This window comes from Lemur catta, chromosome 7 (genome assembly GCF_020740605.2).
Source record: "Lemur catta isolate mLemCat1 chromosome 7, mLemCat1.pri, whole genome shotgun sequence".
In the NCBI taxonomy this organism is placed as follows: domain Eukaryota; kingdom Metazoa; phylum Chordata; class Mammalia; order Primates; family Lemuridae; genus Lemur; species Lemur catta.
This window is the reverse complement of record NC_059134.1, coordinates 107,025,619-107,052,898: the sequence shown is the minus strand read 5'-3', so window position 1 is coordinate 107,052,898 and position 27,280 is coordinate 107,025,619. Positions and strand designations below refer to the sequence as shown.

General features: G+C 66.3%; 1 protein-coding gene across 3 annotated transcripts in view; it reads left to right on the top strand.

The window, feature by feature from the left end:
• Positions 1–27,280, top strand: part of OSBPL5 (oxysterol binding protein like 5) — a 53,675-nt gene that overhangs the window by 11,648 nt on the left and 14,747 nt on the right. Inside the window, exons 1-9 of one of the 3 annotated variants that reach the window (XM_045558479.1) lie at positions 5,627–6,131; positions 15,406–15,562; positions 17,841–17,923; positions 22,215–22,295; positions 22,469–22,570; positions 23,409–23,612; positions 24,291–24,375; positions 26,303–26,477; positions 26,705–26,909. In XM_045558479.1, coding sequence (XP_045414435.1) covers positions 5,970–6,131; positions 15,406–15,562; positions 17,841–17,923; positions 22,215–22,295; positions 22,469–22,570; positions 23,409–23,612; positions 24,291–24,375; positions 26,303–26,477; positions 26,705–26,909 — 1,254 coding nt within the window. In that variant the 5' untranslated portion in view covers positions 5,627–5,969. Of the gene's footprint in view, positions 1–5,626; positions 6,132–15,405; positions 15,563–17,840; positions 17,924–22,214; positions 22,296–22,468; positions 22,571–23,408; positions 23,613–24,290; positions 24,376–26,302; positions 26,478–26,704; positions 26,910–27,280 lie in introns of those variants that run through there. The other 2 variants (XM_045558477.1, XM_045558478.1) reach the window with 2 other exon arrangements.

Sequence of the window (27,280 nt, the reverse complement as noted above, 5' to 3'; positions counted from 1 at the left end):
TTTTGTGGTGTTTAACGCGGCTGTTTAGAGGCGATTTTTCCTTGCCGTGTTCATGCCTGTTCAAAGTCCAGCGTGGAACGTGGTCTTGACAGCAGCCGACATGTGTGCATGCTCACGCACGCTCCCGCACACCCAGCCCTTCCTTCGGGCCTTGTGGGCATCGGCCCTGGTCGGCTGAGGTGCCACTTTCAGTCGCGGAGCCCGGGCTTGGGGGCGTCGCCAGCGAGCAGAGCCCAGGCCAGACCAGAGCCCACAAAGCCCTCGGTCCACAGCGGCTGCTGCAGATAAGCTGTACGGATCGGGGGAGAATGCACATTGAGGGATTTCAAAGACAGAGGTTTCAAACGGGCAGGAGTTCGTGCAGCGCCCTAGGGATACAGCTCTGGTGCTGGAACCCCAGGACCACCAAACCGGAGAGGCTGGGTCTGCGGGCGGGCTGGGCCGTGGCTCCACTTTTGGACCCGTGTTCGTCTAGAACAGCCCAGGAGGCTCAGCGTTTGTGTGGCCGTCTGTACCTCCGTTCTCTTGTACAACAAAAGGAGTTCGGAAAAGAAGCCCACAGGCCCACACTGCTGCTCTGGGGGACCCTGGGAAGAGGGACCCTTGAAAACCAAGGCCCGGAGGGAACATGGGGCTCCCTGGTCAAGGAGGGACCCCCCACTCAGCGGCCCAGGCATTTTCAGGACAGCTTTGGGAGTTTGCGGAGCACCTTTGCCAGCCTGGCTCTGTCCTGTTATTTTAAAACTTGGTTCTTTAAATCAACTCGCTTATTTTTACTTAAGTGTGTTTACACCTAAAAGACTCTCAGTCATGGCCGCAGCTGTGAAACCGGCATTACCTGCAATGAGCAGCACAAGGAACCGGGAGCTCTGGCTGAATTTTGGCTGCGGATGCTCCTCCTGTGTGAATTCTCGCTGTCTGTCGTGGGCTGTGGGCCCGAGGCCACCCGCCTCCCTTAAACAGGGAGATACGTGGGAAGGAGGCACCGGACTCTTGTCCCTTAATACAATTGGGAGGCTGGAAAGAGAATCAAAAAGGGCTAGCGGTGGCTGAGGCCACCAGTGCCACCAGTGTCCCCAGGAGCAGGCGTGATGTGCACACCCCAGCCTGGCTCTAGAGGCAGGGGAGGGGCTTCGGTGGCTGATTCTGGGGCATCTGAGGACGCCCCTGTTGGGAGAGGGCAGAGGAACAGGTGGCTGTCAGGGCTGGGGGGCTGCTGCACGGAAGCAGGAGAAGGGAGCCCCAGCGCCTCCCGGGCACCCTGCACAGTGTCGCCGCGTTGCCTGGAGACCCCTCCCCAGGGGCGTCTGCCGCATCACCGGCTGTTCTCTCTGGGATTTGCACCATGTGGTGTGTCCCACTGGGACCAGCCTTTGTGCCCCGTAGGAAATAAAGGAGCGTGAGGCTTCGCCTCCAGCCCCCTGGCTTTTTGTGGGGGGAGAGGGCAGGGCACCGGTGTGGACGTGCCCCCAGACGGGAGCAGGGAAGACAGGCAGGCCAGGTGACCCCGCTGTTCTCCTGCTATGTGCAGCAGGGCTTTCCTGCAGCCTCGTCCGTGCCCAGGGCCAGCAGGGCCTCCAGCGTGTCCCCTGGGGGCTGGGGAAGGTGCCTCCACCCACCTCCGCCAGCCCCTCCCCTGCCCCCAGCTCTGAGTCCAGAGCCCGAGTCCCGGGGCCACCATAGCAAACGACCACAGACTGGTGCTTAGAAGAGCAGGCAGGTGTCGTCCCACAGCCCCGCGGCCGGAAGTCTGCAGTCCCATGGGCAGGGCGTGCCTGTCCCCAGGCTCCGGGGAGGGTCCTTCCTGGTTGCTCCAGCTCCGGGGGCTTTGGCCTTCCTTGTCGGTGGCAGCATCACCCCAACCAGGTCTCCGTCTTCACGTCACTGTCTCTGTGTCTGTGTCTTTGTCCCTTGTAAGGACACCAGTCATTGACTTAGGGTCCCCCACTCCAGCATGCCTGCGTCTTAACTTGATGACATCCACAAAGACCCTCTTTTCCAAAGAAGTTCAAGTTCACAGGCCGGGCTCCGGTTGCCCAGTTGACTGGAACCGGTGGGACGACAAGGGGTGGTATTCTGGGGTGCAGGGGTGACATTGCGGGTGCAGGGGGTGACATCCCGGGTGCAGGGGTGACATCCCAGGTGTGGGTGCTTCCCGATCAGGGCCTTGTTCCGTCTCCCCTGCAGCCCTAGGCGTGGGGCCCGGGGGCGGAGGGCTGCTTTCTTTCACAGATGAGAATGTCGGGGCCCCCAGTCGGTGGCTGGCCGGGAAGGAACTCTGGGTGTGGCGGTTGGGGAGACCCCCATGGGAGGAGGTGTGTCCTGCTTCCCCCTGGAGGAAGGTTTGTCCAGGGAGTGCTCATGACACCCACCCTGCCAGGCACAGGCCACTGGCCTCGGCATCCATGGGACGGGAGACCTTGGTCCTCGGCTTCCTGCCCTGAGTCATGACAGGCCCCTGCTGGCCCGTGGCTCCTGCATCCGCTGACGTGGCCGGCCTGGCCTGGGCGAGTTGGACGTGCCCATCTGGGGCCTGGGTCATCGCTCCCCCTCGAGCGCTGCTGGTTCCTGCCTGGGCCGCGAGGCCCTCAGCCTGACCCCAGGCCCCAGAAGACAGCCTGCGAGAGAAGAGCCATGATTGCATCAGATGTGTTTACCTGGGAACCAGAAAACATTCTTTAAAAACAGCTATCTTAAAAAAGAAAGAGGCAAAAAGCACTGTTGGCCCCCCCACCCCCCTTGGGACTCTGGCTCCTGAGGGCAGCTGCTCCCTGCCTTTCCCTCTGGAGGCAGCCTCGGGCCCGCGGTCCTCAGCCCCTGGCCTCCCCTGCCGGGCAGGGGCCACGCAGGCAGGGGCCACGCAGGCAGGGCCACGCAGGCAGGGGAAACAGCAGCTGAGTGGGTTCAGATGCCCAGGGCACCCTGACTTGCTTTGTGTGTGTGTGTGTACGTGTGTATGTGCACGTGTCTGTGCCTATGCATGCATGTGTGTCTGTGCGTGTCTGTGCGTGTGTCTGGGGGAGGGGCAGTGAGCCGTCAGGGTGGGAGAGGACGAATGCAGAGCTGTCGTCCCACTGCTGTGTGTCAGCACCTGGTGCAGAGGTGACCACAGCTGACCCCTGTGCCTGCCCTTGGCAGGTCCGTGAGAGGAGGGTCGTTTGATGATCAAAGAGGAAGAAGGGACAGGGCCGGGGGCTGCCGTGCCTTGGGGGCAGTTGTGTGCTGTCCTGTTGGGACCCAACTCCCGGGACCCCTTGGGAACCAAATGAGATCAGATGAGATCGCGGCTGGGTGAGGCTGCCGGGGGCACCTGGTAGAAGCGTCTGCCGCCACCACCGCTGCCGCTGCTGTTTGACGCATGAACGGTCCCCACGGCCTGCAGGGGCCGCGACGTCCCTTCCACAGTGCGAGCCTGGCCCAGCACACGGCGGGATCTCGCCCCTCTCTGGGTCTCTGGACAGTGTAGGGCGCTTGGAGGAGTGTCCCCCCGAAGGGTGGCTGTCCCCCATGCCCGTGGGAATCCAGGACGGCACCTGGGGCTCCGGGGGAGGTGGTGCAGCCCTGCTGGGGCCGTTTCGAGTCTGACGTACCCCGGACAGCTGGGGGAGCCATTAGCCAAGGCTGGAAGCCTCTGGAAAGGGCCTGTCGCTGAGACAGGGCTGGAGGGTCCGGGAGGTGGCTCTGCCATGGGCCGGGTGGGAGGCCAGGGCTGGGGGGGTTCCGAGCCGCTGGAGGTCTGTGTTCTCGGGAGGCCGCATCCCACCGAGGAGACCCCGCCGGCCCCCGGGGACCACGGTAGCTGGCACCGGCTATCGCCCCGAATTCTGAATCCCAGTCGCCTTGTGTTTTACCCGCTTTTGTCTCATGCTGGTTACTTGGCTCTTCACCTGTTAGAAGCCGCTTCTGCTGCTGGCTGTCACCTTTGCTGTCTTAACAACTCCCAGCGTCACTTGGGGAACATGACTCTGATGTTAGGCTAATTTCCTGTCTTGCTTTAAGGCTGTTAGGAAATTCTCCCTTTAAAACTCCTCCTGGTTGGTTTTCCCTGCTGCACTGTGACTTTGCTCCTTCCAGAGAAAGCTTCAGCCTCTCCTGCTTGGCTTCACGTGATAGAAAGTGCTAGACACCTGTGAAAGCAGAGGACGGAGGGCCGAGCCCCCAGGGTGCTGCCAGGGAGGCCAGTGCCGAAGGCACCCCTCTCCCGGCAGCCGCCGTCGCCGCGACTCTGTGCGCACCCCCCCGCCTGCCTCCCCTTTGCCTGTCCCGTCACCCGCCATCGTGGCTGGGGGCTTCCCCAGGTGTGGGAGGGGCTCTCCAAATTCACATGACAATGCTCACACAGGGACCCACCTGCCAGGATGGGGTAGCAGGAGTGGGGAAGGTTCTAGAAGGTCCTGTCCCAGATTCCCCCTGTGACCTTGGGGAGTGCCAGGTGGCTCCACCCGCTTTCCCAAGAGACGCCCGAGGGAGACAACAGCAGGGGCTGCTCTTCGCGCATCCCCCTTCCTGCCCGGGCTCCGCTGTCTGCAGTGGGTGACGCCCGTGTGTCATGCCCCCAGCCCTGTCCCCCGGCCCCAGGAGTGCTCTGAAGGTGGAGGAGCTGCCTGCTCAGCCAACCTGCCTGGGCATTGAGCACCCGACACGTACACGCCGTGGCCAGACTTGCCCAGGAATCGCTCGTGAGCACCTGCTTTGCACGGGGGGCACTGGGGGTGCAGGGACGGGGTCTGCCCCGCCTGGGGGTGGACAGGCCTTTGCTGCAGAATGTGCTGGGGGTTGGGGGGAGACGAGGAGGGAGCCCGGGCAGCGGCCCCCGGCGAGGGCAGCTCCCTGAGGCCGGGGCAGGGTGGGAGCACGGGAAGGGGTGTGGGCGATCATGCCTGGGGGGCCGGGGTCCAGCGGCCGGACCTGGGCCTCTCCCGCCCCCCAGCACCGTGGGGCGCAGGCTCCTTGGTCCCCTGCCGGCTCCGGCGCCTCTCACGTCTCCTTATTTCAGCCTGGTGGCAGCTGGGCGTCTTCTCACAATAGGTGACAGTGTGCAGACCGATGAGACGGTCACGCACACGCCCACCACACGCACTGACGCTGACACCGTGCGTCCCGAGGCCTCGCGGCCCGCTCTGGTGGCAGCTTCACCTGGCACCTTCTGAGCACCCTCTGTGCCTGTGAGCGGATCTCTGCACCCTCCCCCCCTCCCCGCCGGGCTCAGCGTCCCACCGCGTGACACGCCTGTGGCACTCTGGCTCCCAGAAACGCCCCCGCAGAGCGCGTCCTGCCTTCTTCCTGCAGGTGTGGATTGTGTTAGGCTGTACTCCGGGGTAAGTTTCTGGAAGTCCACCCTGGCTTAAAGGAAGCGTGAGCACGTGACGACCCGATCGCATCCACAAACTGCCCTCCGGAGAGGTCTGCGCTGCACCGGCCTCCCTCCCGCCCCGGCTGGGCCGGTGTGCTGCTGTGTGCCCACGGTGGGGCTGGCCGGGCCGACCCACAGCCCGGGGCAGAGGGGGCAGCCTGAAAGCAGGCTTTGTCCCCGTGGCCGGCCTCAGTCTGTGGCTGGCCCTGCCCAGGTGGCTCGGGGTCAAGCCAGGTTGACCAGCCAAGGCGGGAGCTGTGCCCAGCCCGATGCCAGGCTCTTTGGGGGCACAGAGTGTGCAACACGTCCAACACTGGGGGCTGGATCCTGGTGCCCCTCCTCCCAGGGCTCTGCCAATGGCCCCCTGGGCCCTTCAGGGCCGGGCCAGGCAGGCCCAGACACGGGAGCAGGCGTCCCAGCCCTCAGGCCTCACGGAGGCCTTACAGCCCTGCGAAGGCCGGGACCACCCCCCCGCCCCGTCCCCATGGGGACCCCGCCCGTGAGCCAGCCTCTGTCCTGGCTCCCGGTTGCTTCTGCTCTCTCTGGAGCTCGGAGCGGGAGGTGAGCTTGTCAGGTCCAGCGCCCTGGTTTTGTCTTTGGGGAAGCTGGAGCCGGGATGCGGAGTGGCAGGGCGGGATCCCGGGGAGAGCTGGGCAGAGCCGGCCTGAGCCCGCCCGGGCTGACGAGCTGCGGCCTGCACCCCAGCGCAGGTGTCCACGGCCCCCCCAGTGCAGATTCGCAGGAAGGACAGATGCTGGACCTGTCGGGCCATTGCCAGGTGAGCAGGAAGCGCCTGGTCCCCACTCGGGTCGTGTTCCGCCTCCTGCGAGTCCTCAGTGGGGAAACAGCCGGGCCTGGCGGACCCCAAGGCTCAGCCCGGGACGCTGGGACGCCGCTCTCCTGGGCACAGGGAGCAGGATCAGGCTGACAGAGCCAGGAGGGGCCCTAGAGCCGTGCCAGTCTCAGCGGGGAGCAGAGGGACAACTCCTGGGCCACCGTGCGGCTGCTCCCCAGGCCTGGAAGAGGGGAGACTGGGAGGTGTCAGGAAGGGACTCTTCATGCGACCCCACAGACTCTGAAGCTGGGCGGGCGCAAAGGAAGAAACCGTACAATTGTGTTAAATGGGTTTGTCTTGGAAGTTTGTCATATATTTTAGATGATTGGTTGTTGGTTTGAGTTGTTATTTTAACCCAGACTTCGAGCATGCTCAGCTCTGCTCAGCCTCCCGGCTGGGATGTCGCCAAACAGAAATCGCAGGAGCGGGATGGAAGGTGGGCGCTGGGGCACGGTGGGCTGGGCGGTGTGAAGAGACCCTGAGCTGCGCCAGGGCTGGGACAGCTTGTAGTGTGATCGCCACCTGCGTCCACCAGCCCGGGTCCCCTGGGCCACCGAGGGCCCCAGCAGGGACGGCGAACCTGAGTGCCTCTGGGTCCCCGGCTCCATCCGGAGCTCTCCCGTCGGCCGCCTTCCGAGGGAGGGTTTGGTTTCTCAGCAGGCGGCTCCCCGGGGAGCATCAGACGCCCGCAAAAGCACCCTCCCAGGAACACGGGGACAACGTCTGACCAAATACTGGGCATCCGGTGGCCTGGCCAAGTGGACACATAAAACCAGGTGGGGCCAGGTGCCCAGTGCAAATCCCACCTCCCCGTTCGGCAGCTGTGTTACCTCAGGCAGGTTCCCCACCCTCTCTGTGCCTCAGTGCCCCCTCAGTGAGCCGGGTGATGAGGGTGCTGCCTGCCGGCGCAGGGAGGGGTCAGTGGCCGACAGAGGCAAGGTGCTCACCATGGGGCCTAGATGGAGCGAGGCTTTGCCACTGGCTCTGTTTCTGTCCTTAGAGCTGTTTTTGTTCTTGTTTTTGGGGCCTCTCTGCACGAGGCCTGGGCCGGCTCCCCCGCCCCAAGGGGCTGTGCCCAGGGTCCCACGTGCCAGGCCGTGTCTTCTGTTCCGTGGTTTGTGACCACTGACCCTTGGCAGATGGAGCCGGGGAAAGAGTGACTCGGGGCGCCTGTGTCCGGCAGCCACCTGGCCCAGTGCCCACTGGCAGGGCCGGTTCCGTGGCTCTCACAGCTGCGGACTGAGCACGGAACACAGCTGTGTCACACGTGGGCAGGGGGGATAGGCGCCTGGCCTCACCCGGCCCCCCAGTGCTGGGCCGGCCTGGCCTTGCTGCACCCCGGGGCCGGCTCAGGCCCTGGACTCGAGGGGCTGCCCCAGGCACCCCCAGGTCCCAGGCAGGGGCTGGGATGGGAGCAGGTGTGGGCAGTGGATGAGCTTTTTTGACCTCTCTGGTCTCCAAAATAAGGTGCTTGTGGCCGGTCCTGGACTCGTGTGAGCTCAGGGAGGGAGACGGTCGCCAGGTGGGTGGAGGGCATGGGACACACAGAGCTGACCCCAGTGGTCTGGCCAGGGAGGCTCCCCTGTGCTCATCCCCTCCCTCCCCTGAGGGCTCTGCTTCTGTTAATGCAGCCCGAGCTGGTGGCTGCTGTCTGGGGGACCCCGGCCAGAGGTTCCTCTGCAGAGGGAGGTCCTCGACAGAGGTGCAGCTTGGCGGCCCGCGGTGGGTGCCCACCCCCACGTGGCACGGCTGGCCGGTGTGCACAGAGGGTGCAGTGAGTGTTCTTGCGAGACTGCTCTGAGAGCAGGGTGGCCAGCCCCGCAGGCCCGCCCGGAACTGCAGGGACGGGCTCCCGTCAGAGTCCTTGGCCGCCACCCAAGCGCAGAGGCACCAACCACAGGCCAGGCCGTTAGGGTCCCACCCAGCCTCCACCTTCGGCCTCAGTGACTGGGCACACCCCAGGCAGCTCTGCCGGGGGCAGCAGGGCGGGCGGCTGCCTGGGAGAAGGGGCGCCCGGAGCGGGCAGCGGGGCCTGGACCCGGGGTCCGGGAGCCCAGAGAGGGGCGCTGAGGGGCAGACGGGAGGCTGGACCTCAGGAGCCTCTGGCAGTGACTTCGCCTAAAATCAAGGCCTCCCTGGGGTGGGGGCAGGTCCAGGGCCGGGGGAAGGGCCACCCGCGGGCGGGCTGGGTGCCTGGGCTGCCCTCTGCCCACCTCACCGGGGGCCGCTCCTCCCTGCCTGTCCCGGGTAGGTGTGTCTCCCGCACTGGGGTCTGTCCCTGCAGCGGCTGCTCCTTCCCTTCCCCCTGCTGGTTGCAGTGGCCCCACACCTGCTGGTGGCAGCGCGGTCTGGACGTTCAGAGCTGATGCCCCGGGACGCCGGCCCCACCCGCCGGCCCCGCAGCTCCCCGTGCGCTGGCCGACCGCCGTGCCCTGCCTGGTCCTCAGGCCGCTCAGCGCCAGCCTTGGGTCCAGTGCCTGACGCCCACCCAGGGTGCCCTGACCAGGAGCAGCTGTGGCAGGTCCCCACGGAGGCGGCAGTGGGGGAGACTGAGGCAGGAGGGGCCCGGGGCAGGGTCCCGGTCCAGGCCCACAGCTGCGTGAGCCTCGTCTCTCCCTGGCTTTTCAGCCATGTGTCCCCAGGTGGCCTCAGCCCAGCCACTTGTCAATCTGTCCCCCACCCAGGCAGGCAGTGACCTGCCAGGCACAGGAGCCCGAGTGGGGGAGCCAGCAAGGGGGTGACGCCGGCACCCGGGAGAGCCCCCCAGTGTGCCAAGGGCCTTCAGGACAGGCCGGGCCCACAGCACAGCGGGCGGGTGTGTCCTCCAGAGTGGGTGTCCGATCACCCCTGGGAGCCCAGGTCCACATCCTGTTTCAGTTGTGGACAGTGAGGCTCGTGTGGCAGGTCTGAGGGTGGGTGGGGCCCTGGCCCCAGCTGGCCCCTGCCTCCAAGTGCCACCCCCTCTACCCGCCACCGCTCCCTGCCTCCTCCGTCCACATCGAGAGACCGTCCCGGGCCGCAGTTTGCTCCTGAAGTCAAAGTCTCCCCTCGGTTGGGCTGGGTGGGCAGGGTCTGGGGGGGCCACACCAGGCCTGGCCCCCACGGCCGGGGCTTCCTAGGACTGGCCGAGCAGTGGCCTGCCGCAGGGGAGGTGGCCACAGCGGGGAGGGACAGCACTGAGCCTGCAGGGCCCAGTGGCAGTCAGGAGGTGGGGGACAGGCACAGGGGACCGGGCTGGGCCTGGTGGCTGGGTCAGCCCAGAGAACACCGGGCGGGGCTCGAGGCTGCGCCCTGAGCCAGGCAGGCCACTTCCTGTCCCCTGCTGAGGCCCAGCCACACTGTGGTCGCATCTGCGGGAGGCCTGACCCCCAGCCCCCTACCCGGGCGCCCTCCTGCATTCTTTTCTGGGCCCCCTCAGCTACCTCCAAAGTGCAAAGGGGACCCGGGACTGGAAGCTGTGCTCCCTTGAGCAGACCCTGAGCACGACTTGAGCCATGACCCTCGGACCGGTCACTTCCCTCCTGGGGCCTGGGTCTCCGCATCTTCAGAATGTGACGAGACCCCACACTGTGAGGCTGTCATAGGAATCACTCAGACTCGGCAGCACGTGCAAAGGGCCTGGGGGGCCCCGGGGTGTGTCGGCACAGCGGACGCATGGGAAAAGCCCCTGGCCCCCAGCCCGGGGTGCAGCCCACACCCCATGGTGCGTGCTGGACACTCTGACGGGGCCGCTGCTCTGATGGGGGCTGCTCACGCTGCCCAAATTGAGCCCTAGGCGGTCGTCCAGCCTGGGGACGGCAGCCTGGCACGTTCCTGGTCCCTCGTGCTGGTGTCTGATCTCAGGGAGGGTAGCGGTTGTCAGGCCAGGGCATGTGGTGGTCTCCCTGGGGTGATTCAGAGTCTGGGTGACTTCCTCTTGGCATGGGCCTCATGGTCACTGGCCTTGGGATCTTAGCAAGTTTCTGGAATGCAAGTGTGTGGTGTCGCTATGATGGCTGCTGCCCTTTAACTGATGGCTGCTGTCCTTTAACTGATGGCTGCTGTCCTTTAACTGATGGCTGCTGTCTTTCCTCGGGACCTGCCAACCTGACTGTCAGGTGTTCGGAGAGCCAAGCACGTGGGGTTCTGTTGCTTCATCCCTGAGCTTGTCTGTGATTGCTGAGTGTTTCCCCCCCACAGCGGTGAACGAGACTCCTTCTGGTCTAGGCAGACGTGTGAGTGCAGGGATGTTGGTGCCGGCTGCCCGCTCACCCCTGCTTTTCCAGCCCCGTCAGCTGATGGGGCACCCGGCGGCCAAGCTCCGCTGCTCCCCCAGGCCGCTCGTCCGCCTGCCCTGCAGCACAGCTGCACCAGCCCTGTGTCGCTGGGCTATGGGTGAGGAAGCCGCCCTGGCACTGTGGGTGCTGGGATGGGCTCACACCCGCCTCCGCTGGCACCTTCCCCAGGGCCCCTGTGGGCCTGTGACTTCGCCCCGTTGACAAACAGAGGCTGAGAGAACACCGTGGCTGGCTGAGGTCGCGCATCAGCGGCAGGGCTGGGCCCTTCCCCCAGTGCTGTGCGGTCGGTCCCCTGACGTCTGCAGAACACGGGGAGGAGTTTGGTGCCGGTGGGCGCGGCGAGAGCCCAGGACTCTGCTGGCCTCCCAGGTACCCAGAGGCGAGCATCCTCAGGGGTACAGGGCTGGCCAGGGCCTGACCTGTGCCCCCTACTGCCTTGGCTCTGAGCCAGCACTGCGTGGGACCTGTTGCCCCCCGTTTGGGGGACTTTCATGCCCCAGAGAGGAAGCAGAAGCGCCTGCTCAGGCCTGCGCGGGGTGGGGGCCCACTGACTCCCACCCTCTCCCCAACTCCGGGTGGCTGTGCACCTCAGCAGGGCAGGAGGAATTGGGGCCCCCGAGCAAGGGGACCAGGAGGTGCCTGTGGTTGGTGGGAGGTGGCCAAACAGTGGCTTCTGGGCACAGGGCAGCGGGGACCCTGCTGTGGGCAGGGCTGCCCCAGGTGTGACCGCCTGGCTGTGTCTTGGTAGTGGCCTCAGCAAGACAACAATGGCTGCAGGACACTCTTGGCCACAGACAGTGCCTGAGAGCTGCGTGGGCCAGCAGCCCTGAGCATTCTCAGCCCTGGGCACAGACGGGTGCAGGAGCTTGGAGCCGGCCTGCAGGGGGGTGCCAGGGAGGGACGTCCGTCCTGCCTTGCCCATCAGCCACCGCCGTGCCCCGGTGAGGCCTCAGGAGCGGCCTCTGCCCAGCGGCCACGGCCTGGCTCTCTGTCCCTCTACTCTGGGCCTTGCGGGGCATCCCCTGGCCCTCAGCAGCTCTGGCCTCTCCCAAGCCCCCTTCCAGTGCGGAGCTGATTCGTTCTGGAAACGCAGCATCGGCCCAGCCCGGCGGGGTCCAGAGGGGCTCGAGCAGGCGAGGCCCCAGCCGGCCGTGAGCCCTGCAGCGAAGCCCAGCCCAGCAGGGTGGGTCCCACGTGGGCCCAAGGGAAACCCGGTGGGGGGTGCCAGGCCCCAGGAGACGGCTTGTCACTGGCTCCTGAGGACGGGGACCAGGGTGGGTCTCGTGGGCAAAGGGGCTGGGTCTTCGAGGAAAGGGGAACGGCCCCCTGCAGAGGGTCCAGTTGGAGGAAAGGCCCAGCTCAGGGGGCTGGGGTGGAGGAAAGGTGGGCTTCTCCCACCGACCCCCCCAGCCCAGGGGGATCGCCCTCCGCCTGCCCCCTAGGCCCCGAATGGCCTGCCCACGCCGTGCCCGGCCCTGGGTGCTCGGGCTCACCCCCACCTGCACCCCAGGTCCCGGCAAACCTCTGCAGGGGTCCGCCCGGGATGTGCGCCTGGCCCCGCAGGCTCCCCGGGCCTGGCGCCTTCTCTGCAAACAGCAGCCCTGACGTGACACCGTAGGTAACACCCGGTGTGGCAGAGGGCCAGGGCATGGGAACCTCACCAGGGGGACAGTGGAAATCGGCTCCCAAACTAACCTTGGTCACCTCTCTGGGGACTTGCCCCTGACCTGGAGATTCGGAGTGGGGGCAGGGAGGCAGAGGACACCCCAGGGCATCTACTCTGGGCGTCTTCCCTGGGGAACATGCCCTGCACAGCCAGTCCCTGCCCTGGAGCCATGTGGCAGCCCGTGTCCCCCGTGGGTGCTGGGACAGAGCCGTGAACAGGTTAGACACTGGCCACCCCTCTCACCTGCAGCTGGCACCTGGTGAAGAGAAGCAAGTTCACAAAAAAGAAAGAAATACAGGCCACGTGCCGTGGCTCAAGCCCGTAATCCCAGCACTTTGGGAGGCCAAGGTGGGAGGATCCCTTGAGGCCAGGAGTCCGAGAGACTTTTTCTCTGCAAAAAATTTAAAAATTAGCTGGGCATCGTGGTATGCACCTGTAGTCCCAGCTACTCGGGAGGCTGAGGCAGGAGGATCGCTTGAGCCCAGGAATTGGAGGCTGCAGTGAGCTATGACGATGTCACTGCACTCCAGCTTGGGTGACAGAATGAGATCTTGTGTCAAAAAAAAGAAAAGAAAAGAAAAGAAAAAGAATAAAGCAACGCAAAGGAGAGCTCTCGGAGAACGCCAAGTGCTCTGTGGAGGATTTGCACTGTGCCAGCCGGCAGGAGGGCCAAGGCCCTGGGAAGTGACATTTAAGCCGCGTGTGGAATTTGAGAAGGACCCGGCCACGCGGAGCCGTGGGTGAGCGCGTGCCCGGAGGGAGCAGGGCCAGCGCGGGGCCCTGCAGTGGGGACGGGCCTGGCATTTGGGGGAACATAAAGGGCCAGTGTGGCTGGAGCAGAGTGGGTGAGGTGGGGGCCCGGCGACCGGACCAAGGAGATGAGACGAGATTTGTTCTAAATGCCGTGAGGGGCCCTGGGGAGATGTGACCCAGATCTACCTTCAGAATGAACAAAACAGCCCCCCGAGGGGACTGGGGACCGTGGGGCACGCGGCAGGCCCCTGCTGGCTGCAGGGCCTCAGGAAGACCGAGGCAGGCAGCGTCTGCCGGAGACTGGCAGGCCACGAGGCCGGGTGCCGAGAGCCGCCACCCTCCCCAGCCGAGCCGTCGGGGGTGTCCGCAGGGCCCGGCCCTGGGCGCACAGAGCAGCAGTGGCTGGTGCACGCCTGCGTGGCACTTGGTCAGGGGGGTCTGTCCCCTGCCAGCAGCGCGGTGGTTGGAGACCATCCGTGGGGCACCGAGTGTGGGCGGATGGGGAGGAACGGGGCGACCGGCTGGACAGGTGCGTGCAGGGAGGGAGGAGAGGAAGGAGGGTGGGTGGGTGCGTGGAGGGATGGGAGGGAGGGAGGGGGGAGCTCACCCGCTGACGGGTCTCGCTGGTCACCAGCACAGCGGGGAGCGGGCGTGGGGGGCCTGAGGAGAACAGTGGCCGAGCCCCCTCCAGCCTGGCCAGGTGGGCCGTGCGGGCCAGAGCCCCTGTCCCTGCCCCGGGAGGCTCCAGGTGAGGGAGACGTGGCTGTGTCCTGCCCCCCACAGTGCCGGGGGGACGCCCGGGCCCCCTGTGGCGCGGAGGGCAGGATCGTGCCCACTCACCGTGGCTGCCCCTGGCCCGAGCCACACCTGGGCGGGCGGGGTGTTCACTGCGGCCGTGGGGGAGGCAGGACCATCCAGGCTGGCCCCCCGCAGCGGGTGGCTGAGTCAGGTTGTGCCGGGTGGAGGGCAGACGTCCAGCAGCGGGTAGTGGGATGGGTCCCACTTGGCTCAAGGACAGGCTCTGCCAGTTGTTAGCTGTGTGACCCGGGCCCCAAACCCCACCCTCTCTGAAACCAGCTTCCCTGTCTGTAGGTGACAAAGACAATGAGCTGATCGGGGTGCCGGGTGGTGTGACAGTGATTAGGAAGGGAGGGCCCAGCCCAGCCCAGCTGCAGCCTCAGAGCCCCTCTCTCTGGCCCCAGGCAGCGGGGACCGAGGGGGCTCTGGGGCCATGGAGAGAAGCCACCAGGACCACAGACACCCAGGGCCACCCAGCCCACTGCTGAGGCCCCACCCGGTCCCTAAGCCGCAGCAGGAACAGCTCTGCACGCCTGAGGTCCCCGCCCAGGAAGGCCCAAGGCCCTGGAGAAAGTGGGGCCTTTGTCCTGGGCCTGGCGGGAAGCCACGGGCTGCCCAGCAGCCCTGGGAAATTGGGAAAGGAGGAAAACCGGCTGGATCTTTAAGGAGCTCGAGCTCGGGGAGTGGACAGACGGGGGATTAGGGGCCAGAGTCCCCACTCTGCCGACACCTGCCAGGCCATGACCGGGGGCAGGGCTTTCGTTCCTGGAGCCGCGATGTTCTCATCTGTGAAACGGGCTGAGACCTCGGTGGGCTCAACTCCAGAGTGCCCGGGACGGGTGGGGCGTCGGAGCTGCTGTCTCTGCCTGGCTGTGAGGGGGCAGGAGAGGGGCCACAAGACCCCAGCTCCGGACCCACCGGCAGCTGCAGACCCCCCTGAGCGGGCCAGAGTGCTGGGCGGCAGGCAGTGAGACCGGCTGTGGCCCCCTCGGGCTGCTCTGGCTGGACCTGGGGTGTTTCAGGGGCTGCCCCGAGGCAGGGAGTTCGCTCCCACCAGGAACGCCCCTCGGGGCCTGGGTGTGAATTCCAGGCCTGGCCGTGAGCGCCTGAGCCCTGAGCCTGCTCTCCCTGCCAAGGTGTGCTTGGGTGTGAGCTGCTGCGCCGACCCGGCAGGAGGCGGACTTGACCGCGGGAGCCGGGGAGCCTCAGCTGGGACAGCTGCCCAGCCCTGCCCAGCACGCTAAGGCCACCTGGTCTCGCCTCCCTGTGTCCGCCTGACAGGCTCTCGGCCCCTCCCCGCCATGGGGCGCCCACACCTGGGAGGGACGTCAGGTGGGCCAGCTTGTGGCCCGGGTCCTGCAGAGCCTGGGGGTGGGGGGTTCTTGAGAAGGAACCTGCTGTGCCCTGTGATGAGCCTGTCTCCTCGGGGGGCTGCCCGGCCGCGTGTGCCCGGGGCTCCGGTACAGCCCTCCCGCCGGCCGGGGACAGCCCAGTGTCGCCACAGCCATGTGCCTGAGGTCAGCCGCGTGGCCTGCCCTGGCCCCAGGCCCCTCGGGCCAGCCTCAACCATCTCAGGAGCCCCCGGAGAGGGGACCCGGGTGTCAGATGGGGCCACCCCTGCCACGTGGCTCTGACCTGCCTGTGGCCCCTTCCTGCCCCGGCATCCCGGCTGCCCCGGCCTCGCCGGGGGTGTGACCCTGCGTCCCCTCCTTGCTCCCTGCAGAAGCCCCCGAGCGCCCACGCCATGAAGGAGGAGGCCTTTCTCCGGCGCCGCTTCTCCCTGTGTCCGCCGTCCTCCACCCCGCAGAAGGTGGACCCCCGCAAGCTCGCCCGGAACCTGCTCCTCGGCGGGGAGAATGAGCTGGACCCGCTCAGCCCGGGTGAGTGCCCACCGCACGGGGTGGGGCCCCCGGGCCCCCCCTAGTTTGCGCCTGGCGGTGCGACCTCGGGCGGCTGTCCCCTCTCTGCCTCTCGGGGTCTGGGGGTGACACCTTGCTGCCTCTCCCCGCCGACACTGGGATTGCGCAGGTCTGACGGGCAGAGGCTTCGCAGCTCCTCGAGGGCTGATGGCCACTTGGCGCGACTGGGGGCCGGGCACAGCCTTCAGCCCCGGTGGTCCGGGGGAGCGCCCACAGCCCAGCCTCAGGGGGCCACTGGTCGTCCTTGGAGAGGGAGTGTGGTGCAGTCGTCCCAAACACAGCCTCTAGGGACAGATGGCCTGAGCCCCAGCCCTTCTGTCTGGGCTGGGTGACCCCAGGTCAGCTATGTCATGTGAGCCTCAGTTTACTCATCTGTAAAATGGAGACAATATTAGTACTACTCCCAGTTTTGCAGGGTCCCGGGCTCTGGGAGGGAGTGATTGGGACCAAGCCTGGTCTCCTGCAGCTTGTGGATAAAGAGCTGAGCACAGAACGTGGGGGCTGGGGCTGTCACCTCACCCTCCCTGTCACCTCGCCGTCCACACCCCAGCCGAGTCTGAGCTGCTTGTCCTCCGTGTGTGTGGCTCCCGTGTCTTTGCAAGCCCAGCCCTTCCTTCCAGCTGCCCGAGGGGTGGGAGGTGGCGGCAGGTGCCAGTGCTGGGGGTCTCTCCCTCGCTGTGCCCACCTCTCCTCCCACCGCCCGCTTTGGGGTGAGCCCGAGCCCTCCCTGGCCTGCCCTGGCCTGTGGGGGAGAGTGGGAGGGCGTCGGGCTGACCACTGCCCAGACATGGGGGGCTTGGGGCCGTCCCACCCAAGTCCCACCCAGCCAACGGGGAAACCGAGGGCCAGAGCCAAGAGGGCCTTGTCCAAAGTCACACGGAGGCCAAGGATGCAAGAAAACACAACACGTGGGGAAGAAAATTCTGCAGCCTCTGCCCTCTGCTGCCAGGGTCCCTGCCCAGCCTGCGCGGTGCCTGTGGGGGACGGGGGTGCTGGTCCCAGCTGGCGGGCAGTCCCCAGAGCGGCCGGCCCGGGCGAGGGCCTGCTCTGGGGAGTGGAGGCGCCGCAGCCCCCCAGCCCCGGGGCAGGACAGGGTGGACGTGGCCGGGCCGTGAGGAGAACCGGCTCTGTGCTCGGTGCGTGGAGCGGCCCCGAGTCCTCCCCGCCCAGGAGGCAGCACTGCACGGAGGCCCTCGCGCAGCCCTGGGAGCGCCCAGGGAGAGGCCCCCTCGGGGTGGGGAAAGCCCCTCTGGCCACCCGCGGGCCCTGGGCTGGGGCGCGGGCGCCGTGCAGGTGGGAGCAGAGGTTCCCGGGGCTCAGCCACCCCGGCCGGGGCAGCGATGTCCAGCAACCGTGCGCTGTTCCAGGGCCTTCGGGCAGAGCCACTTCCTCAGGTCACCGTGCCAGCTTGTCCGGTCCCCGGCCCCTGCCCAGGGCTCTCCGGGAGGTGGGTCTGCAGAGCCCGGCTCTCCAGCTGGTCTGTGGGCATCATCCTCTGGGCTCCCAGCCCCCAAGGGGTCTCAACGCCCAGCCTTGCTGCCTCCCCCGCCTCTCAGCGCCGAGGACCTGAGTGACACGGCAGCACACGCGTGCACATGTGTACACGTACACGCACACACACATGCCCCGCAAGAAGCAGGCAGAGCAGTCCCACCAGGCGTCAGGCCTCGCCTGCGGCCATCCCTGTCCTCCCTCCCCCCCCATAGACGCAGCTGCCAGACAAATGACGGGGGCAGGGCAGGGGGGCCGTTTCCCCAGGAGCGAATCCACACCCCGTCTCTCCCCCCTCCTCACCCAGCCTGCCTGGGTGGGATGCGGGGCCAGGACCGCCCTCCGCCCTCCGAGAGCCCAGCACTCCGGGCGATGGTCTCAGGCCAGAGGGCCACGTGGTCCAGGCACCCTGAACCCTCCATGTGCCTCTGAGCCTGGATGTCACGTTCTTTGAAAACTGGGGGACCTGGCCTTACAGACCCCAAACTACACGTCACACCAGGCCCAGGATGCTGGCTCCCCACCAGCCCCCGCCCCGGCTTCCTCCCTGTGGGTTTGGAGGCCTGGCCAGAGCTCCTGAGTCCCTCCCAGTGGTGACGCTCGCTGGCACTGATTAGACCTCTCAGGCAGTGTCCTGCGGCCGCTGCCACCCCTGCGGCTTCCTGCCCCTCCCAGGCTGCACCCAGCCCTCGCGCGCCAGCCCAGCCCCGCCCACACACGGGGCCTCACCCCAGCCTCTCTCTTGCAGGGAAGGACATGGAGCCCAATGGCCCGTCACTGCTGCGGGATGAGGGGCCCCCGACCCCCGGCTCTGCCACCAAGGTGCCACCGGTAAGAGCCCGGCCGTGGGAGGACCGGTGGGCAGTGGGCAGGGGACCTGGCCTGGGGACAGCAGGAAATGGCTGGGGACAGAGACAGCAGGGGCGCCGGCCCAGCCTGCCTTGCCCGCCTGCTCTAGCTGTGCTGCCCCAGGGAGAGCTGAGCGGAGTCACAAACAGGCATTTTAGTTGTTTTGTATGAAAGCCACCTTCTTGGCATAACACGGGGGACCTCGGTAAGGACGTAGCTGGTGGGGGGGTCAGGGGCAGAAAACAGCAGAGGAGGCCCCAGAGCCTTCTGCCGTAGGGAGGCCCACGGAGACCCCCGAGGCCCACGCCGCCCCTGCCTTTGCCTGTGCTGTGCCGGGTCACCCTCCAGGGCTCGGCCAGAGCCCGCACGCCCTCCCCGGGCAGGCCCTCGGGGGGCCCCGGCACCACCCTCCCTCCCCTGTGGGGCCCCAGCCCAGGAGCCACAGCCCCCAGACGCGGACCGAGGGTGGTGGCCCCAGGTCCCGATGACAAGGCCCTGCCCTGCCTTGGCCATCTGGTATGCTGGGTGACCTTGAGCAACAGCCTTGCTTCCTGGGCCCGGGTTCCTCACCTGCCCAACAGGCAGGTGGTGGCTGGACGCTCTGTCCCTGCACCAGCCTCGAGAAGATCCGGCCGGACCCTCGCTGAATCCTGGAGCTGCCTGTCCCCCGGCCCCGGCTGCCAGGCTGCTGGGGGCAGTCCGCGCCCCCCTCGCCCCGACTCTGTGATCACTGATTATTCACTGGTTTGCATTTAAAACTCTGACTGCGGCAGAACACGCAGAATGTGACGTTCAGCGTCTCAGCCACTGTGAGCTGCGTGTTCAGCGGCATTAAGCACATTCACCGCACGGCACAGCCTCGCCACGTCCGTCTCCGGAACTTTCTCATCTTCCCAAACCGAAGCTCTGTCCCCTTTAAACAGTACTTCCCCTCCCCCGCCCCGGCCCCCTCCACTTGTGACTCCGAGTCTGGCCACTGTGGGGGCCCCACGGAAGTGCAGTCACGGTGTTTGTCCGTCTGTGTCTGGGTGTTCCACTGAGCACCACGTCTTCAAGGTGCACCCGTGTCGGAGCGTGTGCCGGGATCCCCCACTCTGTAAAGTCTGTGCAGTAGCCCCCCGTGTGCACGGACCTCGCTTGCTTGCTCCGTGTTTTTAGCCGGGTGAGGAATGCCGTGCTGAACACACGTGCACACGGCCTTGTGTGTCAGTTTCCACTTGTTCGGGGACCTGCCTGGGCACGGAACTGCCGGGTCACACGGGAATCGCACGGGGATGTGGAATTCTAACAAATTCCGTGTTTAACTTCTTGAGGAGCCGCCGAGCTCCTTTCCGCAGCGGCTACACCGTTTCGCGTGACCACCACGGCGCACATGGCCTCCCGTTCTCGCGGCTCCCCGGTGCGCTAACGTCTGCTCGGGGATTTAACTTGCTATTGTCGCCGCCGTCCTCGCGGGTGTGAAGCGCAGTCTCCTTCTGGTTCGGGCTGGCATTGCCCTAGCGACGCACAACACTGGGCGTCGTCACGTCCCGATCGACAGTCGGTCCATTCAAGGTCATTGCCCATTGTTGGATGGGGTCGTTGGTCTTTTTGTCGTTGAGTTGCACGAGTTCTTCGTATATTCTGAACACCAGGTCTTTATCAGACGTACGATTTGCAACTCCCTTCTCCCATTCTGCAGGTTGCTCTGAATTGTGTTTTCTAAGTCATTTTTGTTGGTTGCGAAGTTCTGGTCAGACTTAAACGTCACCGTTCTGAGCAGCTTTTCTGATTTCTTGGGGGCGTCGCTGTTGCGGCTGACTGTGATGTGCGGCAGCGTGCGGGGGGCACCAGAGGGCCTGGCGTGGCCCTGAGGGAGGAGCACCGGGCAGGCACTCCCCGGCGCTGGGCAGGGGCCGCAGTGACCAGCACCCAGTGGCCTTGCCCGGCTGGGGCGGGGGACACAGGCGTCTCACCCCACGTCTTGCCTTCTCTCCTCCCCTGCTGGCTGAGGCGAGCACAGCTCCATTTGGCCACGTCCGAGGGAAAGCTGGGCAGCAGGGGAGTGGCAGCACGTTTGTGCCTTCATTCATTCGTTCATTCATTCATTCATTCGAGGTGCTTGCCAAGCCCCTGTCTGCCAGGGCCGAGCAGGTGCTGGGATGTGACCGTCCCCTGGTGGGAGCTGTGGACAATAAAACGTTGACCAGAGAATCGGCTGTGTGGCTGTCATTGCAGAAGTCCTGGGTGGGCCAAGGGCAGTGCGTGTGTCACCGGGGCCTGATGCCGCAGGGTGGTCAGCTGTCCTGCTCCTGGGAAGGCGGCTCAGGGGTTGAGGGAGGAGCAGGGGCGGCCCGGCCACAGGGAAGGGCATTCTAAGCTGGGGGAGCAGCATGTGCTCAGGTAGCTGAGGGCTCCATGCACAAGGACCCCAGCTCAGGGGACTCCGAGGCGGGGAACTCGGGGCATCTTGTCTGTTGGCCTGGGCCCCCCGAGGCCTGTCTCCTGGCCAAGGTCCGGCTCGCACCTCGTCACTCAGATGTGGCTCCTTCCATCACGCGCCCTTAGCGCAAAGCCTGCTTCTGGGCAGAGCCCCCAGGCGCTGGGTCTTGCGCCCGGTGCTTCCGTGATCCTGTGTGCTCCCACCTGGCTGAGCGAGTGCTGTTCTGGAGTGACACTGCCTGGGTTCAAGCCCAGCTCTGCTTCTGTGAGCTGTGTGACTTTGGGCAGGTTTCTGAACCTCTCTGTGCCATAGTCTCCTCCTCTGCAGAACGTGGATAGTAACAATGACACAGCTGGTATTTAACATGCTTGCCCCGGGCACAGTCAGGAAACCGTGCACGCAGCACTCCCTGCGCCCTCACGCTCACGCCTGTGCGCTTGGGGAGGGTCTGCCTCTCCCTCAGAGTCACGTCCTCTTTGCTTCCCAACCCCTGCGCCTGCCGCCAAAGCCCAGCACACTGCGCTGTCGGGACCAACAGGCCACGGAGCGGCTGGAGTCCCCTCCCTGCCACTCGCTCTCCCTGCAGCTGTGGGAGTGATTCCACCTCCCCGTGGCCTGCCGCTCTGGTCATAGCCCGGGTCACGACGGCCCCCGCCTCACGGGCTGTCGGACAGTTGGGTGAGTGAGTCGGGCAGCGCACCTGCACGTGGCGCTGGCTCTGGTCCCCGGCCCTGGAGGCCCCGTGGGGCTGTAGTGAGAGCCGCGCAGGCAGATCCGGGCGGGCACACCTGCTCCGGAAAGGGCCGGACAGCGTATCAGGCTCTGCCCCAGGTACTCGGCGCTGCCGTTCAAATGCACAAGCCACCGGCGACGCGTGGCTGTGTGAATGGTGTGGCCGCGTGTAGAGGAAACTTCACTCGTGGACACGGAAGCATGGATTTCTTATGATACTCACATCTCACGAAATATTATTCTCTTGATTTTTTCCAACCACTTAAAAATGGGGCATCTGCTCTTAGCTTGCGGTTCGCCCAGCAGCAGCCGCCAGGCAGGGTTCAGGCCGGAGCTTGCTGCCTGCCGGCCTGTAGCCTGTGGACCTGGGTCTGTGTCCCTCGGTTTCCCCATCTGTGGAAGGACTGTGGCCCCTGCCAGCCCCAGGCCTGGGACTGCTGCTACCGGCTGTGCAGTCGGCGTGTGCCGGGCCCGGGCTCAGGAGAGGGCCTGGGCGTCGGCCTCCACCTGCAGCCCCCAGGGCCAGGGTGGGCGTCCCCCCCCTGCCCCCCGCCCAGCACAGCCTGCACCTGCACCTTGGCCCTGCCCGGAGCTGGACACAGGGCGATGGCAAAAAAGTGGATGCCCTGGGCCCATGGGGAGGGCACAAGGGGGCCAGGAGGCTGTTGCTTTGGGTGGAAGCCGCGTGGTCCCCAGAAAGCCAGCCTGAGGGCTTGTCACCAGCCCATAGCCACCACCAAACCCCCCTCTGCAAGCTCCGCTCTCTGGCACTCTGACCACCCCTGGGCCTGTCCTCCAGACCTGCTGGAACTCAGCCCTGCTTTTCCTTCCGGCCCCGGCCACTCACCTTGCCCCTGCATGTGCCCAGGGCAGGGCGGGTCCCCATCTCCTCACTGCTGTGTGCCCAGGGCCGGTACTGGGGCAGGGGCTCCCCTCAGCCTCCTTATTCCTCCACCCCCAGCGGCAGAGCCGGAAGCGCTGGTGGACAGGACAGAGGGTGCCGGATGGGGTGGGGCCCTCTTCGCTGAGCTCTGCCCCGCACAGCTGTGGCATCGAGCCCACCCCCTGCCCTCCGCACCCCGATGCCCTGTCCCCCACACCCACGTCTCTCTTTTGCAGGCAGAGTACAGGCTGTGCAATGGGTCTGACAAGGAGTGTGTGTCCCCAACAGCCAGGGTCACCAAGAAGGAGGCTCTCAAGGTGGGCCGGGGCCCAGGGAGGGGGCACAGCCATGTCACTGTCTGAGCAGTGGGGAGCTGAGCCAGGATGCCAGCCCTGCTTGACAAAGGGAGGGGGACAGACCGCGGGCTGGACGGCGGGAGGCGCTGGGGGCAGCGTGGGCCCCCCCAACCCCTGCTTGGTGCCCGGCCCAGGCGCAGAAGGAGAACTACCGGCAGGAGAAGAAGCGGGCCACCAGGCAGCTGCTCCGCGCCCTCACGGACCCCGGCGTGGTCATCATGGCCGACAGCCTGAAGGTAGCGCCCTGGGGACAGTGTCCCGTGCTTGTCACTGGGAATCTGGATCCGATTCCTGGGGCTGCCTTAACAAATGACCACAAACTGGGAAGCTTAAAACAACAGAAACGCGTTTCCTCCCACCTGGCCCGTCCTTGCAGGTGTGGACTCGCCCCGCCTGGTCTCTCTCTGCCTCCCCCCAAGAGACCCCATTTCCAGGCAGGGCGGGGGCTGTGCCACTGGTAGAGGCGACAGGAACCACCCAGGTGGGGCCAGGAGGCCTTTGTCCAGCTCTGAGCCTCGGTTTCCCCTCCGTGCGGTGGGGGCGAGACTGCGCAATGCCATCGCTGCTGGGCACACGGGGTGCCAGGGCCCGGGCACCTGCAGAGCCTGGCCTGGGCCGGCCCCTCCCACCCACACGCCAAGTTATGACCAGGAGGTGATGTGCAGAAATGGACGTATATGGATATTTAGAATGAGAAAAGACATAACAGCTAGTTTCAGGTTTTACAAAGCCGATGATGGCAACAGTTGCTACCCATCACTGGCCCCTCCCAGGACCCTAGTTGGCCTTGGTCTTGAACTTGACCCTCATGAACCTCACCAGTAAATCTGTCCCTGGCTACCGTGTATTTCTTTGGATTCGCCCCAACTTAGGGGCTCCTTTTAATAATCAAGAGAGAACCCTGCGGCCCAGTGTGGGCCCTGAGTTCTGCAGGGAGCCCCTGGGGTACTCGGCAGCGTCAGCCCCTGCCCTGCACATGGCGGGCTGGGGACACCAGCCGGGGCATGGGGGGCCGGCGGGGGTGGAGAAGGGCCCCTGGGTGGGCTGGCCTCCATGGCGGTGCCGCTCCTGCAGATCCGCGGGACCCTCAAGAGCTGGACCAAGCTGTGGTGTGTGCTGAAACCGGGGGCGCTGCTCATCTACAAGACGCCCCCGGGGGGCCAGTGGGTGGGCACCGTGCTGCTGCACTGCTGCCAGCTCATCGAGCGGCCCTCCAAGAAGGACGGCTTCTGCTTCAAGCTGTTCCACCCGCTGGACCAGTCCGTGTGGGCCGTGAAGGTGCTGCCGGGCGGGGCGGGGGTGCAGGGGAGCGGGACCCTCACTGGCAGCTGCGGAGCCCGGGGCTCCTCTCTGAACCCCCCTGCGGCCGCTGGAGCATCCAGCAGGCCACGGTGGGAGCGGGTCACGCGCAGGCCCTCACCCAGCCCCCGTCCGGGAGGGTGGACGGTGCTGCTCCCGGGGGCGGCTGAGGAACGGCCGCGTGTCTGGGGGCCCCGAGCCCAGACCTCACCCCTCGTAACCCGGGGCCGCCTGCCCAGGGCTAGTTGGGGCGGGAGGGCCAGGGAAAGTCCAGGACACCAGTTACATCTGGATTTCAGAGAAGCATCGAAGTTTCTTAGTAGGAGCATGTCCCGGATAGTGTGCGGAACATTCTTATGCCAAAGAGCGACTGACTCACTTTCTCTGGGATCCGCGTGTACCTGGGCGTCCTGGGTTTGCATTTGCTGGTTCTGGCCACCCGAATTCGGGAGGCTCCGAGCTGGATGCTGATGGCGGAGCCTCCGGCTGAGAAGGGGAACAGAGAGCGCCCTGTCAGCTCGCCTCTCTCGCTGCCCCTGTGCTGCCTGGGGACCCTGAGTCCGGGTCTGAGTGTGGGTCTGCAGGGTTCTGCGCGGCCTGTCTGTGCAGCTGTCCCTGCGTGTCGCCCCAGGTGACACCGAGCCTCTGCCCCTCCAGGGCCCCAAAGGCGAGAGCGTGGGCTCCATCACGCAGCCTCTGCCCAGCAGCTACCTGATCTTCAGGGCCGCCTCCGAGTCGGACGGTGAGTCCCCATCCACCCCTCCCGAAGGGGGGCCCCCTCAGGGTTGCAGCCCAGGAGCAGGTGGCCCCAGGTCAGGCCCGTCCCCTGCCACCTAAGGAGACAGCCTGAAGTCACAGGGCGAGCCCAGCTTGGGGCCAGACAGGCCTGCCACTCACTGGGACCCCTCTCTGAGCCTCAGTTTCCCCAGGGGCAGAATGTGACTAATCACACTTGTCGCCCAGTGTTATGACAATCTGGCGAGCTTATAAAAGCAACCAGGGAACAATGACTGAGCTCCTGCCACGAGCCAGGCACCATGGAGCCACCAGGTTCCACTGTTGTTGTCCACACCTGACAGATAGGAAACTGAGGCATGGGCTGCCACCAGGAAGAAGGTGCTAGAGCCTGGGTATGAGTCTGAATTGTGCTGACTCCCAAATGCATCGCACGCCATTGGTGCGCGCTGAGCAGCAGCTGTCACCGCGGCAACCACAGTGATGCCCTGCCTGGTGCTGCCTTCCTGAGGGTGTTGCCCTCCATGGCTGCCCCGCCCGCCCCGAGCCCCCGGGGCTGGCGCCTCCCAGAGCCGCCCGGCTTGGAGCCCCGGTGGCGTCTGGTCCTGCTGGTGCCACGTCGCCCCCTGGTGGCCCAGTGCCACCTCCACACTCCCTTCCCCGGCCCTCCTGAGTCCTTTGCAGGAACGGCCATTCCCCAACTCTGTGGCGGGTCCCACGGGGGCAGCGATGGACAGGGCAGCCCACGGCCTCTGCGGTCTGGTGGGAGACGTGAGCTGTCAGACAAGGCGGATTGGGCAAGGGCATGATCAGGGAGGGTGTCCACAGCCCCTGTGGGTGTCACAGCCCCTGTGGGTATCAGGGTGGGCTTCCTGCAGGAGGAGGCAGAGGCTTCAAAGGATACGTAATCGTCAGGATGTCTAGTCCTCTGTGGTAACCGCAGACACATGCGTTCAGGCCCCGAGGCCCAACTCAGCAGCTGTGACCGCCCCATCAGCTGCCTCCCGTGAGCCCATCCCCGTGATGTGCAGCCCAGACTGGGGCGCAGCCCAGCCAAGCCTGCAGGGAGTCCAGCAGGATCCCAGGTGTCCCCCGAGACAGGGGCTGCTCCAGAGACGTCACAGCAAGGCCCCCCAGCATGTCCCCCACCCCCAGTGCCAGGGGTGTGCCCCAAGAACAGGACTCGGTGGCTTTCAAAGTTAGGGAAAACGTCACTTGTCTCCAAGAGCCTCACAGGGTAAGGGCTGGAGAAGCAAGGCGCCTTCCTCGGGTCCCTAACCCTGCGCCCCACGGTCTGACCCTGGAAGCTTCCCTCTGAATGACCGTTGTTAGCAGGGTGACCCGTCGTTTGTGGGCCACCCGAGGGCACTGTAGTGTGCAGTCACACCTGCCGGGACACTTGGGCAGTGCTGGTCCCACCAGGAAGGGGCGGGGCTGAGGGCAGGGGTCGCAGACGTCCGGCTCTGCTGCCTGCCCCCCCCCACCCCACGCTGTCTGCTCTCCCAGCCCCCGGCCCCCTCTCCAGCCCGCCGGGCCCAGCACAGAGGCCCCCAGCTGCGGGTGCAGGGACCTGTGGGCCGGCGGTCTGGGTGGGAGGCTGGCTCTGAATCTTCCGGGCGTGTGACCTTGAGGGGTCACGGAGCGTCCTGGCCCTCATGAAAGTGCCGTGCGTCCTCCCAGGGCTGCCTCCTCCAGGTGCGTCCGACCTGGTCAGGGCCTGCGGCAAAAGTCCTTGGTCCACGCAGGGTCCCCTTGTCTGCCCCCCACAGCCCTGCCGGATGGGGTCGGGGAAGGGAGGGGGGTCTCCATGGTGGGGGAGCGGGTGGGATCCCTGAGGGGACACAGTGAGCAGGGAGCTCCCTGGTGGCTCCTTGGGGCCTGCACAGGGGCAGGGTGGGCCCGGCAGGCAGTGGCTGACCCCGTGCCCCCCCCAGGCCGCTGCTGGCTGGACGCCCTGGAGCTGGCGCTGCGCTGCTCCAGCCTGCTGCGCCGCGGCACCTGCAAGCCGGGCCCGGACGGGGAGCCGGGGTCCTCGCCGGACGCCTCACCCTCCTCGCTCTACGGGCTGCCCGCCGCGGCCGCCGTCCACGCGGACCAGGACCTGTTCCCGTGAGTGGGTCGGGGGTGGCACTGGCTCCCGGGGGTCTCGGGCGGGAGGGCCGAGGGCTCAGGCTGCAGGGCCGGCGGCAGTGACTCGCTCCCCGCCGTGGCTCCAGCAGCCTCAGTTTCTTTGTCTGGAAAGGGGCCGACAGGGTCAGGGGCGGGTTGTCGGGGCGGGGGGAGGCTCGAATGCGGCCGCTTGGCCCTCGGACCCACGGGCGCCATCCGCCCTCCAGACTGAATGGGCCGTCCCTGGAGAGCCGCTCGGAGAACGACGCGTTCTCAGACAAGTCGGAGAGAGAGAACCCCGAGGAGTCGGATCCCGAGACCCAGGACCACAGCCGGAAGACCGAGAGCGGGAGTGACCAGTCGGAGACCCCCGGGGCCCCCAAGCGCCGGGGGACCACCTACGTGGAGCAGGTTCACGAGGAGCTCGGGGAGGTGAGAGGCTCCAGCCCCAGGCAGCCCCCTGCTTCCGCCCCCCGTGCTAGAGGCAGAGGTAGAAGTGCCAAGGCCCCCCAGGGGCGGGGCACGAAGGTCTGGGGTGGGTCTCACTGCCCTGTCCCCTGGCGGCATGGCTCCCCTCTTCCGACAGAGGCCACTTGCACCTGGCCGCTGGCTGGTGTGGGGGTGCGGGGTGCACACGGCAACCCCCCCAGGCCGGGATGTGCTGTGACAAAAGGACAGGAGGCTCACGAGGGGCAAAGCCCGCTGGGCCAGTGCCATGGGACTTGTCCACAGCTCTGCGTGCACAGAGGGGCAGAGCGGCTTGCCTGAGGCAGCCCAGCAGGGTGGAGCCGGCGCCTGATGCA